Below are 14,847 nucleotides of genomic sequence, written 5' to 3'. Positions count from 1 at the left end.
TTTATACAAGTGACTGATATGGTGAGCTTTGAATTTTAGAAAGGTCACCCTGACAGCAGTGGCAGTATGGTAGATGTACTAGGCAAGGAGTGTAGAGAGGTTCTTTTGGAGGAAGAGGGTTGGGAAAAAGGTCCACTCCACACAGGTGATGAGGCCTCATCATCAGCCCACTGAAACAATGGGGCCAGCTATTTACGAAGTAGAGACCACAGAATTTAGTGGGCAGTAAGGGAGAGGAGTTAAGGCAGTTGACAAGGCAGGGTCCAGATCTTTCACCTCGTTTCTGAAGCCGTTCTAGATTGTTCAAAGCATTTTTATCTTCCAAGAAACCCAGGTATGTAATTACCATTTCCCATTTACTTTTTTTCTGTCCCCCAAATCTACGTATCTTGATCTACTATTTTATATTCTACTAATATAATTTATTACTAATTTATTTTTAAATATTACTAATTTATTTTTTTGGTTTTGCTATTCTCATTTTTAGTATACACCTTGGCTATACCATTGTGGTAATAAATCTTTCCAAAGGTAAGACTCCTAAGGGCAGTGTGGTACAGTGGAAAGACAAGCAGCCTGTAAGTCAAAAGGTTTGGTTTCCAGTCCCAGTCCTGCCATGAAGTTCCTGTATGACTCTGGTTAACTCATTTGCTGTCTTTGAACCTGGTTTTTCATCTTGAAAATGAATCTCTAAAGTCTTATCCATTTCGACTTGCCTACCTGTACAGTATTACAGTGAACTTAACAGATATTTTCCTAACTGTGAAATCCACCTTCTCCAATATAGCACTACAAAATTAGAATAGTGTGTGGTAGGCCTCTTGAAGAAGTCTCTTTAAAGAAAACTGCTTAACCTGGTTGGTCAATAGAGGAATAAAGTTTGAGACAAATATTGTACTCCAATACATTTTCCCAGACTAGAGGGAGTTATACTCATGTCTAGTAGGACAGTAAGTCTTGGCTTTTCGTTTTTGGAAGTGGAAGACGGCTCTCATTTATCACAAATTTCTTGGACTTAAAGTGCCTTAACTTGAAATCATGGCTCTGCTACTTACTAGCTTGTTACCTGAGATAAACTACTTAATCTCTCTGTGCCTCAGTTTCTTCATTCATAAAATGGGAATAGTGTATCTCATAAGGCTATTGTGGAGATTAAACACGTTAATGTATAAAGCAGCATCTGGAACAGAGAGAGCCCTAGATAAGTACTAGCTATTATTTTTATGTGCTAGACACTGGAGTAAAAGACCTCTCCTTGAAGAGCTCACTGTCTAGTCAGGAAGATTTTTGAACAAATGACCGTAAGTTAAGTGTTCTGAATTCTGTAATAAGATGTATAGAAGCAGAGGCAGAATGCCTGTTTACCCTAGAGGGAAAGTCAGGGGCAGGATAAGTTTCTTGAGGGTAAAGTTTGACTCTGACGCTTAAGGAAGAGATTTTAATATTGGGAATATTTGGGAACATGGAGCAATCAGAGGCAGAATGGAGAAGGCAGATTCTGGCCACAAATACAAATATATATAGTTAGGAGGAAAGAGAAGGTATGTGGTAGATTGAGAGCTTGTTAGAAATATACAATCTTAGGCCCTACCCAGACATAACTCAGTCAAAATTTGCATTTTTAACAAGATCCTCAGGTGATTCCTACTGAACATGAAAAGTCTGAGAACCACTGGTCTAGAGCAGACACTGGAGTCAAGCTGCTTGGGTTTAAGTCCTGGCTTTACCATTTACTTATAATGTATGACTCTAGGCAAGCTATTTAACCTCCTTCCTGTGCCTCGTTTTTCTCATTTGTAATTAGACATAATAGTTTCTACCTCATTAAATTTTAAGGTCTAAATGAATTATACGTGAGATGCTTATAAAAATACTTGGCACCAGGTAAGCACAAGAGTAAGCTATAATTCTTGACTTATATGCTACTTATTATGGTCAGAGTCAGTCTTATAAGCAGCTTGTCTTTCCATTTCTACTCCATTACTGTCATCTTGACATTTGTTGTAGAGGAAGACACTTGGTAGTCAGAAGACCTAGGGTTATAAAGTCCAGCTCCCTTCAATTCCTAGCTTTCTGAAACTGGGTGAGTTCTTCAACTTCCGCGTTTTCCTCATTCAGAAGTGTTTGTGGGGGTGGGGAGAGGATCTAAATTATACCTACCTCACTGAGATGCCGTGAGGCTCAAAGAATGTATGTTAAACTACAAAATCTATTAAAGTTTCTTTTCGCATCTTTCCAAAAGTTAAGTAATTGACCTGAAAACAGGTGGGAAATACATGGAAGAGAATGCATTGTAAGATCAAGGAGGGAGAGAAGGGCCTGGGTATTATCTGACCCACTTCATGACTTTCTGGAGGAGCAGGCTTGGGTTTCAACAAAAACAATTTTCTGGGACCTCACAGAATATTTTTTTAGCTCAGGGGTAAATAGTAATAAGAAACTTAAATGCAGTTATTTATTTTCTTTTTATCTATAGCTCCATTCAAGAATATGACCAGTCTCACACTTTTGCACAGTGGTCCACAATTTACAAATAACTTTTTTCTACGTTGTGTATCACAACATCCCCATAGGGTGAGGTTAACCCATTTTACATGAAAACTTTGTTAATATCAGAAAGCATATTAAGAGCCCCCTCCTCTGACTTGGCATTTTTACCAGATCCTACATTTCCAAAAGGACACAACTTAAGAAGAAGGACAATCACAAAACTTGGATTGAATCTTCCACAATACCAAGCACTGGCTTCGATTTTATGGCCGCGAGTAACTACACACTGGGCCCCTTTTCTCATATGTAAAATAAGGGCAACAATACCTTCTTCACACAATTGTTCTGTGATTAAATAAGAACAAAGGCTGAAGGATGAACCTACCACGTCGTAGGGCCTCTAATAAATACCTTCTCCTTCTTCCCTTTGACAGCTAAAGCACGAGATATCACTATCATTCCCACTTCACACGTGGAGAAACCCGGAGCGGAGAACGCTCAGGTTCCCCTTCTCCACGGGCAACTCCGCAACCCCCAGATTTGGTTCGGGCAATTGCGACGTCCCCTACGTCGGTTCTTGTAGCGTGGATTCTCTCCTTGAGTTGCGCCTGGTGGGGGCTGGAGGCCGCTGATAATTGCTCCCATGACTCTGAGGAATCCGATCCTAATCCTCAACGGCGCTTCAGGGACAAAGCGGCTTTCCTATCGTCCCTAACCTCGCCTAGAGTAAAGGTCGCGGCAAAGCCTCAGGTCCGGGTACCGACGCCATTTTGGCCTCTACGTGTGACGCCACACGTAGCAGAGAGCGCAGCCGATAGGTTGGGAGACGGCAGCCGGAGGAGAGGCGCGCGAAGCCAGAGAGGAGGGTATGGAGGAGAAGCCAAGGAAACTACAATCCCGGCCTTCCTTGCGCCTGCGACAGCACACCGAGAGCGAAAGAGAAGGGAGCTTGGGTCCGGACCACAACTCCCAGCACCTCCCGCGATGTCTCCTCTTTCCTTTCAAAACGCGGAGAAAAAGAGGGACTGGGAGAATGGAGGCCTTCTGGAGTCGGTTCTCCGAAAGGCGGGAAAGGCGAACTACACCTCCCGATTGGCAGCGCGCGGGTGCGCCTGCGCCCTGATGCCTGTCGCCATCTTGCCCCTTCTGAGGCACCGCAAACAAACCCAATTCCTGGTGTTCCCTAGTCTTGGCGGAGGAGCCTTTTAGATGAGCCCCGAAAGGCCGGGCAGGTGGGTGACTCTCAGACAGGGTGCTGGGAAGAGCTGGCAGGTTAGCCAGACTGGAGGAGCGCCGGGCCAACCATTTGGTCCCCGGCTTGGGGCGCCCAGCCCCATCCTCCGTTGTCTCCTAACGGGATCGTGGGGGCTCCCCGAGATGGGCTGAGGAGGACTTTGGCAGGCCTGGTGCTGGGATCCTGGGGGTCCAGCTCTGGGAGCCTTCCGGTGAGTCTCGGTCGTCTGCCTGGCTGTCCGCGCGCCTACTCTCTCTCCGTTGTCTTCTCCGCTGAGGAGGGAGCGAGGCGCTGATGCTGGCCGGGGCCCCTGACACCGGCTACTGGTCTTGAAGGGCTTGGGTAGTGGGCTTGACATTGGCGTTGGCGCTGAGCGGCACCGGTGAGGAGGGTGGGCGGGCTGCTCTTGTTGTGGTGCTGCGAGAGAGTGCGTGTTTGGGGAGGGGGCGGGGCGGGCTTGCCTCCTTGACACTTGAGTGGGGGAAGGATTACACGAGATCCCGGCTCCGGAGCGGGCTCCCGCAACTGTTGCCCAGATTTCCAGGGCGCTGCGGCCCCGCGGTGGGGTGCGCTGGCGGGGACGCGTCGGGATGCCGTGACGTGGTGCTTGATTCGGGCGGTCGCCGGCCGCCTCCAAGATCCTGTCGGGGGGCGGGGACTGGCTTGTGGAGGGAGCGGATTCCTTTGGCTCTGCCCCTTCTTCCTCCTCCCCACCCCTTTTCTTTATGTCATTCTGCCGGCTGGGGCGCGCAGTCCAGTTCTTCTTGCTCTGTGTTGGTTCGTAGTTGAGAGGACTATGGGAAGTCGGAGGAGGGGGGATCAACTCCGGGCGCAGAGTTGGAGTTAGCAGCCCCAGTGCCTGGAACGAGACATAGCAGTTACTACGGTTCGGTTCCTGACTTCTCGACTAGACATTGAGCTCGCTCATTCATTCATTCACTCACTCACTCACTCATGCATTTTACCTACTCTTCTCTATCTTCATTCATCTACTTAACAAATATTTACAGTCGATCTGCTGTGTGCTAAGCAGGTATTGTGCAAGTGCCCAGCGCTGTTGTCTTTTTATCCTCTAGACCAGGCAATTCCCAGTATGAAGTAAGTTCCTGACATCTAAACTTTTGGTAAATGATTGTTTAATGACTACAGGGTGTAAATTCATCGTTCATTGTTAAGACTTGAGAAGAAAGTTTTTTGTTAAGTTCCATTAGCCCAGGTAACGTGCTAGGAGGTTTATATATTCTATCTCTTGTAACTCACAAGTGAGAAAGCCGACACAAATCAGGTAACTTGCGTAAGGTTACACAGGTAATAGTACCTATTTATTAAACAACATGCCAGCCACTATCATAAGAACTTCACATACTGTTCTTTAATCCTTACGACAAATTGGATGATAGTACCTCTGTTTTACAGATGTAGAAAACTTTTGCTCAGATAGTCCACTTTACCCAGGATCACCCAGACAGTGAATTGAAAGCTGGAACTAGAAACTAGAGGTGTCTGACTCTCAAACCTGTGCTCTCTCCACTATCCTGTGCTGGGATAATGAGCTGCGGAATATTTAGTTCTTCATTTATCAGAAGTTGAAAAGTGTGGTGGTGAAATAGGATTGTGAGATGTTCTTACTGGTTTTACTTTTTAGTGGGTGGATTTCCAGGTAAGTGGCCTTTGAATGTACTTTGGTAATTTGATTTTTGTTTCATTTGTTTTGGTAGGGAAGACAAGCTCTTTGGGGCTACCAAAAAGAAGCAGCAATGCCTGTTGTGTGGCCAACCCTTTTGGATCTCAGCAGGGATGAATGCAAAAGGATTCTTAGAAAATTGGGTATGATTTTCATTTTTGATGTTTATGCCTTTCTATGATACTTTTCCCTTTCTGTTTTTGTCATGACTGTTTTCCTGGATGTGATATCTCATGTTGCATTAGAAATTCTTTAGAGGTGTACTTTTCATCTTACTCATTGTTATTTCCCCAGTGCCTAGCATAGTGCTTTGTACTTAGTAGGATTATTATGGACCATAATAATAAAAATAGTAGCTAAGAGGTCTTGAAGGGTATTGGGTTATTCTGAGTTATTTACATTCGCTATCTTATTTAATCCTCATTCAAATGGGAAAGGTAGGTATTTTTGTGTGTGTGTTTCCATATTACAGATGACAAAACTGAAGCTTAGAACCCAAGGTGATGCTCATAGTAAGTCATGGAGTCAGGATTGTAACCCAGGGAATATGATTCCAGTCTTACTTTAGGATACTTTTAACCTTCATGAATGTATGTGTGAATTATAAACTGTTTCTGAATTCTAAGTAAATGTTAACTATGCTGACTTTCCTAAATTACGGTTACTATCAGTAATAAAACACGCTTTATGTGTATAATTCATTATTTTGAGCTTCTTTTCCTTTAGAGCAGCCTTTCTCAACTAGCATTTTAGGGAGAGAATTAAGCACTAATCCTAAACCTAATCCATTGTATGTAATGAACTAACTTCTTTTTATGCATTTCGAATGGTAATGGTTTTGTACCATTCTTGGGAAAATTGAGAGTTACTCAAGTCATTTTTTATATTCTGTGGTTCAAATGAGGATCCTTGGTTGAGAACTACTGCTTTAGACCAAAAGGTCCAAGAACGACCTTGTTGTCTTCTTTACCACTGTAATCCCAAGCTAGCACATAGTGGGTGCTCAGTAAATGAAAAAATAATTTGAAAAAGAACATTAAATGTTTTGGGAGTGGATATGAATTATTTGTTTATGATTTTGAAGGGGAAAGTGTGGGCCTTGAATTCAGAGGGACCTGGGGTCTTGGTCTTGTCACTAATGACCCACAAGATCAAGGACAGTTTATTTAATCTCCTTAAATCTGTTGACACTTTTGTAAAAAAGCATAATAATATCTGCCTCATAAGTTTGTTATGTGGATTAATTGTATATAAAAGGGTCCTACCACGGTGCTTGACATCTGAGGGTATACTGTTTTAGAGCAGTTGCTTTCAGACATATTTATTTGCAGGTGAATCTTCAAAGGAAATCTTTGTTGGGAATTCTTTTGTGTAAATCTGAATCATAGCTGCCCTGGTCCTGTCTGTTAGTAACATTTACCCTTTTTATTTCCCGTCAGGCCACTGGGAGGATTTCTCTGATTTTAAACTATTTCTTAGCATTGTATTTTAGCATATTTAGAGAGCTTTTTTGGGCAGTCATCCATTATCATTTTTTTCCTTTAACCTTACATCCAAACTTTTAGTACTAATTCGAGGATGATTTTCTACACACTTGCATGCCAATTGCTGTAGCTTGCTAGCTACCATTTATAAAGTAGTACTGATGTTTACTCCATAGCTAGAATAATTGCAGATGAACAGATCCCAACTACGGTAGATTGGATTAGAGTTTCTGGGCTTTTGGGGCCTTGAGTCAAGAGATTATGTTTAAATATAAAAATGGTAACCTTTAAGTCTAAATTTATCCTTAGCTTTAGCCAGAGCTGTGTGGGTAATGTTGCTAGAGAGCTGTTTCTATACAAAAGGAAACAGCCTTCCTACAGGGTAATGTCATCTTCAATGACCCTTCACTTTGGGAGGTGAGCCTTGATAGTGATTTGCAGAAAGACTTCCTCCCCACCCGTTGGCTCATTATCATAACAATGAAACTTTTGAATTGCATTCAAACCCTTAGCTCTAGGTCCAAAGTTTAGAGAAAGTACGGTATTTAAGAATTAACTTAAAATATTTTAAGAATTAGCTTTGTTCTTTTAAAAATAGTTGTAAATCGTTTAACATAAAATGCTAAACATTTAAAATTTTACTTAAATATAAAAACTCGGGTCAAGAATTTTTTTAATAATATACTGAACATACCAGTGATAGAGAAATGCTTCCCTCCCTCTATCCTGCCTTTCCCCTGCCTTATTTTTTAAAAACCATTCCAACGTGGGGCTTCACAGACTATAATATAATTGAATGGCTGATTTGTTTAAATGGAATGTTGAGGACTTTATAGAGTGGTTTGGGAAATCTTTTTGTGTTCTGTGGTGTTTGCATGTATCTCTTATTATATTTATGTGTCATTAGAGTGAACACTACAATAGAACGGCACCAAAAATACCAGAAATTCAACTAAGTTTGATATTTGTCAGGATCTGAGGATACCCATCAAAATGGAAATCAAATGTCAAGGAGGTTGGGAAGCCAGTAAAGGTTCTTTACTATGAGTGAATTTCTGGAGAATGGAGGAAGTGCCTCAGATTGTGTGACTATGATAACTGTGGTCTGAGTCCCAGTTTTGTGTGAGGTTACCACCTCTAACTTTTGTCCATGACTTTTTAGTTAGACTTGGAATGAGACTTGAAATGTCAAAAACAACCTTTGCCGCATTTCTTTGGTTAATTTCAATCTTTTTGTAGTAGTATCTTGATCACCATAAATTACATAGGCCAAAAGTGAACTTCTTTTTCCTCATACCATTTCCTCTCTCAGACCTCTCCCATTTCTTTTTATGGTATTGCCCTTCTCCTAAATATCTTGCAAACTACAAAATGTGGTTCCTTTCCTTCTGCTGTTCCTTCCACATTCAATCAACTACTGAGTCCTCTATCAAATAAGAACTTTTTAGCCTGAAATTAGAGGCTTAGTCTGGCCCCAAACTACTTTTCCATTTTTATCCTTCTTTATTCCTATATGTGTGTCTCTTCTTGGATTTTAATTACCTTGAAGATAGGGACTTTGTTTGGTTCATATAAATATTCTCCATGGTACCTTGTAGTAGTAGTAGTAGTAATGTGCAATTAAGTTTGGTTTGAGTTAGTGACTATCCAAATACATATTTTTACTTTACCTAAAGTAAAACTCCGAAAATAGTCACTGACTGTTACTGGAAGTTTGATGTTTATATGAGACATTATTTGCTCTCTTACTGTATTCCTTTCGCTTATTTGTGTTTTTTTTCCTCCTGCTTGCTTAGAGCACACTTCTCTTTCTGATTAAAGCTTATGCTTCTAGACTGAATGATGTGTTTCTTCTTTTTGCTTTTACCACTGTATTATAAACTGTATCATCATTTTCTGATGACTTGTTTCACTGTAGCTTTATTCTAGAGTAAACTCCTTGAAGGCAGGATTTAACATACTATCTGGTATATATAATAGGAGTCAATACTGATCTTTTGAATAAAATATTCCATAAATGAGGCATAAACTTTTAGTATAGTGATTTCTTAGTTGGTTATCCCCAGTGCCTTTCTGAACTCTGCTTTGGGACCTGATAAAAGCTGAAATATATGTTTCGTGGTACTAAGTATTTCCTTTACTATTCAGAGCAGGAAAGCTTTGTCCTTCCAGAGAGACCACATGAAACATCTACATAGTATTCAGCATAGATTGAATATGCAAGATGTTTACACATGGGATAATTCATTTGGGTCAGGCATTTCTTTCTAGCGAGCAGGGAGGAGGAGCAGAGGGAAAGGGAGAAGCAAGACTCCCTATTGAGCAGGGAGCCCTGTGCGATGCAGGGATGTGATATGGGGCCTTGATCCCAGGACTCTGGGATCATAACCTGAGCCTAAGGCAGACGCCCAACTGACTGAGCCACCCAGGTGCCCCATGGATCAGATATTTCTGTTTAATATAGTCAGCTCACTTTTTTTTTTTTTAACTCTCAGAACTGTGAATAACAAGAACTAAACAAGGCTACTAGTTTATTATTGGTGTAGTACCTAGGATGCAGATATGTATACCTTCATTCTTTGTGTGTCAGGCCTTGGGATATACCAAATACTAGTAGCAACTTGAATTGACTAAGAAGATAACTGTAGTTTGGACACTCACTTCCCATCATTCTGTTTTGTTTAGATATGCCTGTCTCATAGTGTTAATGGCTTAAAACAACTATTTTATTTATTTTTTTGATTCTGTGGTTGCTGGTTTTGCCTGAGCTCTCTCATGTGGCTGTATTCAGCTGGTAGCTTAGTTGGTTTACTGGGCTTAGCTCAGATAGGGCTGGGCCTCTCTCCATGTGGCCTTTCATCCTGGGCTTCTTCACAGCTTGGTTATCTTAAGGTTCCAAGAGAGCAAAGCCCTGCAGGCAAATGGTAGTGAGCTTCTGTTTGTATCATGTATGCTCATGTTCCACTGGCCAAAGCAAGTCACATGCCAAGCCCAGAGTCAGTGTGGGAAGGGACTATACAAAAGTAGTACAGTTCCCAAGGAGTGCGCTGGGAGGCAGGCATGGTTCATTGGGAGCCAGTTGAGGACTTTTTGCTTTTATATTTTAACCAGTATTGGAGACTGACAGTTTCATTTCATAATGGTTGTTGCTGTGGAAAGATAGTGAAATGAAACTGTCTGGCCTTAGGGTTCAGTATATTATATCCTGGTTGCTGTAAGAGCAACTCATGTTTCCTAACCAGTCTCAGTCATTTCGATGGTAGATGCAGAGGATCTTAAATCTGGAAGATACCTTTGATGTCTCTTCTAGATAAAGAAATTGAGGTTCAGGGTGAGAAAGAACTTGTCCAAGGTTACATAACTAGTAAGTGGGAGTGTTGGAGCCAGAATCTGGTCATTTGAGTCTTGTTCTAGGAGTTTTTCTATTGTGCAGTACTCATGGTATTCTCAACCCCAGGAGAATGTAGTTTGAATTCAAGGCAGGGCTAAGGAATTATTTCAAGGATTGGTCATGGTAGGTACCTGTCAGTAAAGCTAAAAATTTCTCTTATCAGCCTTGTATCACTTGGAGTCTGTTCCCAATTGTTGGTAGCATCTGAGTTAAATGTTCTTCATTGATAAGGTGTGAGATAAAATATTTACCATTAGATTTTTCTACCTAAACACTTTGTACACATGACTTCTGTGAGGCAATAAAAAAAAAGATATACAATTATAAAAGCTACATTTTAATCAATGCTCTTAGATAAAATTTTTGAGAGGAACTTCTAAAATTTTCTGTATTGACTTTTTTTATTGATTTCTAGGTTTTTTGCCCTGAAGTTTCAGTATATATAGCCACAGTATTAAAATATTGAAGGCCTATCTTGATAAAATAATTTTCTTCTTCTAGAATTGGAGGCATATGCTGGAGTTATCAGTGCACTTCGGGCACAGGGGGATCTCACCAAGGAAAAGAAAGATCTTCTCGGAGAACTCTCAAAAGTTCTTAGGTAAATTATAAAAGTTTGTGAGATATGACTCTAGAAATTTCATTTTGAGGAGTTTTAATACTTTTCATTCTCAAGTTGAAGACAGAGGTGTTCAAGTTGTTGGTGCTTAGATATCTCATCCCAGTTGTGTGCTTTGTTACAGAAAGTTATGTAATTTATCATTTATTCTGTAATCAGAAAGGGTTTAAGGCGGGTTATTTTAGGTTTGGGTCACCTGGGAAGGGGAGGTATTTTTTACATGGGTGAAGGAAAGAAGAGTTGGTAGCAACAAGATCTGAAGACTTGGAGTGGTCCGTGGCATTTGTTGGGAGGGAAGAAGGAGATACTAGGAAGTTGTTTTAATTTATAGAAATGGGTGGTTTTTATATAGTCATAGCCTTGTGGATAGTTTATCCCCTCAGTGTCCTGCTAGAGTGGCCTTGAATCCATTAAAAATTCTACCAAATGGAATTCTTTGATACCTTGTCTTGATCCATTCTGACATCTTGAGCTTTCTCAGAAAATATTCTGTTTTAACTGAAGTTTCCTTTCTACATTTAAAACCATTTTGTCCTATTCTTTTTTTTTTTTTAAATGAAAATAAGGAAGAGTCTTTTCCTGTATTTGGTTGACATTAATACAGGGATATTATTAAGTCAAATCCTTAATCTTATTGTCTTCATACTTAACAACTTATATATTTTTTGTTTGTTGTTTCTATTTCCTCATAAATCCACTTTCCAGCCCCTTACCTATTTTAGTCCATGATATAGATTTAGCTTAAGCAGTAAAGATTACAATTTGAAGAGTGGTTACTCATTTTATTGAATATTTACGAATGGAATGAGTGTAGCCTTTTTTCACTTGTTTAGTATTAACTTTATATGTATTTAATCAGGATCAATATAAGCACATTTTTACTGTAATGGTAATATAGTGTAATGTAGAAGACATAAAGCTGAAATGTTGAGTGATAAGGGAGTAAGGTCCTGGTGTCAAATTTCATAGCATATAGCCACAATAAACATTATCTTGCCGCTTTTGTTTCTTTATTAAATTCACTGAACATAAAGTTATAGACTCTTAAGCTTTAGAAAGGACTTTATTTTTTATTTTTTATTTTTTTAGAAAAAAAAAGACTTCAGAAGACTTTCTTCTAAGTGCCAAAATCCTCTTAGTAACCACGATTAGCGGTCATTCAGTGGCTGTTTGCACATTTAGATAACAGGAACCTCTGCTAATCTTTGAACACGGTCTGACATTTCTGAGTTTTGGAAGTAATGACTTGATATCAAGCTATTTGTCTTCCTGTGATTTTTAATTTGCAACTAATTCTCTCTGCAGTTACACAGAATCACTATGAACCCTTTTCTACGATTTTAATAAAAGCATCTGAAGATATATTTTAGGCCCCGTCTATATCTTTCCACAAATCAATCCCCCCTCTTCCCCAAGCAAAATGTTGACTTAAACATGAATAAAAGTATAGAAAAGAGCTGCCTGCTTGGCAGAGTTCTATAATGGCTATTTTTTTTCATAGCATCTCAACAGAGCGCCACCGTGCTGAAGTTCGGAGAGCAGTAAACGATGAACGGTTAACAACAATTGCACATAAGTAAGCCATTAGTCATACAACCCCTGATTTTTTTATGACGTAGTATAACATAGTTTTGAAACAGTCTTCCTATTGTATAGCAGATTCCTGAGTCTTTTATCTTAATAGTAATATTTCTGTACTCAGGGATCCTGACCATAGAGGTATTAACTGTTTATTCAGTTGGTTATGTTTTTGCATTTGGTTAGGCAAGCTTTAAGTACTCAGGTCAAATCCAGTTACAATGTGATCTCTGCATAAAAGGCCACCACAGTTTAGCAGATGATTCACTTACTTAAAGCAAAGTTCAGTAATAAAGTGGTATGCTCCCCTAATTTGACACCCCTTAGAGGTTCTTTGTAATGGTGTGTGGTATATATATTGCTTTATAAATAGGCATTATAAATTTTCTTTCTACCTGACTAATATTTCTTGTATTTTGAGATTCAGAAAAAAGATTGTGAGAATATATATTCTGCTTTTAAGAAATATGAATATATCTTAATTTACTTTAAAAAAGCCAACAAAATAAAATTATAAAGGATTCTTATCAAATTGTTTTCAGATCATTATAACTGTGTGACAGATGGGGTGGAGGGTGGTGGAGGACTAAGGGCAGGGATTAAACATTAGTAGAATACGAATGGAGATAGTGCCTCCTAAAGAATAGAAAGGCACAGAAATTATCCTTAAATGTTAATGCAAGATGACAGGAGCATTTCATTAAAAATAAGATATATTATAGTATTACTCATTTATTTTTTATTTTTATGTTTTAATGTGAAATAAAACTAAAGGAAAAAATTCAGTGCATTTCCATAATGTGATAAATAGTGTGTTTAAACCAACTGGCAGTATTTGAATTGACCTTGTAGATCCATTAGCTAGCTTCATGTTGTGCTTTGCTATTCCTCATTTTACTTAACTTATAAAATGGGGTGCTACCTTTTTAACTGTGTAGTTTGAAAGTTTAGGTATCTGGATTTTGAGATTTTTCAGTGGTAGGCATGTATGCACTGTAGAAGTTTGGAATTTTTCCACTAGAGACCTTAAGTAGTTGTCAGGCCAACGTGGTTGAAACATTCAAATATTAATGTGTTCCTTCTTTAATTTGCTCTAAACTTTTGAATTGGGATGCTCTAAAAATAATAACAACCTAGATTCTAATTTGAGAAGGTAATAGGAAGCTTATGTGCTAGATAATAAAGTAGTAAACAATAGCTTACATTCAGAGGCACTTAGAGACGAAGTTAGTACCTTAAAAGCATTGGAAAAATATTGTGGGTCAATTAGTTGTAAGTTGATGCATCAGTTTCATACTTAAAGGATAACATTTATTTAGTCTCCTTTTCCTTTTTTCCCCTTTAAAGAATGAATTTATCCTTATATTTGGGTGAAAGACCAAGTTACAGGTATGCAAATAGGTTATTATTATTTCAGGCTTTTTCTTGTATTATTTCAAAATTGAAGCTCTCAATTATTCAGGGGCACGTATTCCCATTTATGAATTAACCGTGCCCTCTGCTTTTCCTTCTCTTCCCCTCCTCCCCCTCCTAATATTGCCCACCCTTTAGCCTTTTTGCTGCTTGGGAGTACCTCTAGTCAGAGGGTGGGAAGGGAGAGGAGGTGAAAATTTTAATTAGTCATTTTACTGCTTGTTAGTTGTCCTGGAAATGGCTTGGTGGAAGAATTTACAAGTATTTGCCAAAGTATTTTTGGATAATATGTGGATTTCTTTAATCTGTTTGACCTCTCCCTTTCCCTCCTCTCTTTGTTAGCATGGATAATTGAGAGTTGGCTTCTATCTGCCTGTGTTTCCTTTTTTCTCTCCTTTCTGATTTCTTTAATACATGAGTTTAATTTTCTGAAGAGTTTACTTCAGCGTATAATTTTAAAAGCTTCTTAGGTCTTTCTCTACTCCTGTTTTAATATTTTATGCTGCGGTTTTAGTTTGACTAGGTGTCGTATTTTACTTGTTGAGCCCAGGGGTCGGTGAGTGTGGCATGGTGAGGAAGGCGTAGATCCCTTATTCTCTACATTTCCTCTGCCCTGTTTCCCTCAGAAGTAGCAACAGAACCTAAATCCAAAGACTGTCTATAGGATGGCTTCATACTCTGAGCCTGAAAAAAGCAACTGGAGCCGAGGAGGAATGCATCTGAACTGACTGCATTCCCTTTTTCCTCTCCCTTCCCTCCCCCACTCAAAATTTGCAGCTTAGGCCTGAAGGAATGTGGTTGAAAGGTGAAGAGAAAGCTGAGAAGATTGAGCACAAAGGAGGTGGAAACAAAAGGAGCAGGGTGTCCGGGATCAAAGAAAAAAGCCTTGCTTATGGCCCGAAGCATAACACGTGTTTATTATTTGACACCAGACCATTCATTAAGTTTGATACT

General features: G+C 39.6%; 1 protein-coding gene across 9 annotated transcripts in view; it reads left to right on the top strand.

Moving 5' to 3' along the window:
* The first annotated feature begins 1,523 nt into the window (after positions 1 to 1,523).
* Positions 1,524 to 14,847, top strand: part of EMSY (EMSY transcriptional repressor, BRCA2 interacting) — a 95,940-nt gene continuing 82,616 nt past the window's right edge. For 5 of the 9 annotated variants that reach the window (XM_027579060.2, XM_027579068.1, XM_027579062.1 and 2 more), the window contains exons 1-5: positions 3,593 to 3,722; positions 5,443 to 5,551; positions 10,785 to 10,884; positions 12,404 to 12,478; positions 13,828 to 13,869. In XM_027579060.2, coding sequence (XP_027434861.1) covers positions 5,482 to 5,551; positions 10,785 to 10,884; positions 12,404 to 12,478; positions 13,828 to 13,869 — 287 coding nt within the window. In that variant the 5' untranslated portion in view covers positions 3,593 to 3,722; positions 5,443 to 5,481. Of the gene's footprint in view, positions 3,723 to 3,808; positions 3,936 to 5,442; positions 5,552 to 10,784; positions 10,885 to 12,403; positions 12,479 to 13,827; positions 13,870 to 14,847 lie in introns of those variants that run through there. The other 4 variants (XM_027579065.1, XM_027579063.1, XM_027579066.2 and 1 more) reach the window with 3 other exon arrangements.

Source organism: Zalophus californianus, chromosome 11, assembly GCF_009762305.2.
Source record: "Zalophus californianus isolate mZalCal1 chromosome 11, mZalCal1.pri.v2, whole genome shotgun sequence".
NCBI lineage: Eukaryota > Metazoa > Chordata > Mammalia > Carnivora > Otariidae > Zalophus > Zalophus californianus.
Note: the sequence above shows the minus strand (reverse complement) of the source record. Positions and strands in the feature narration are given on the sequence as shown.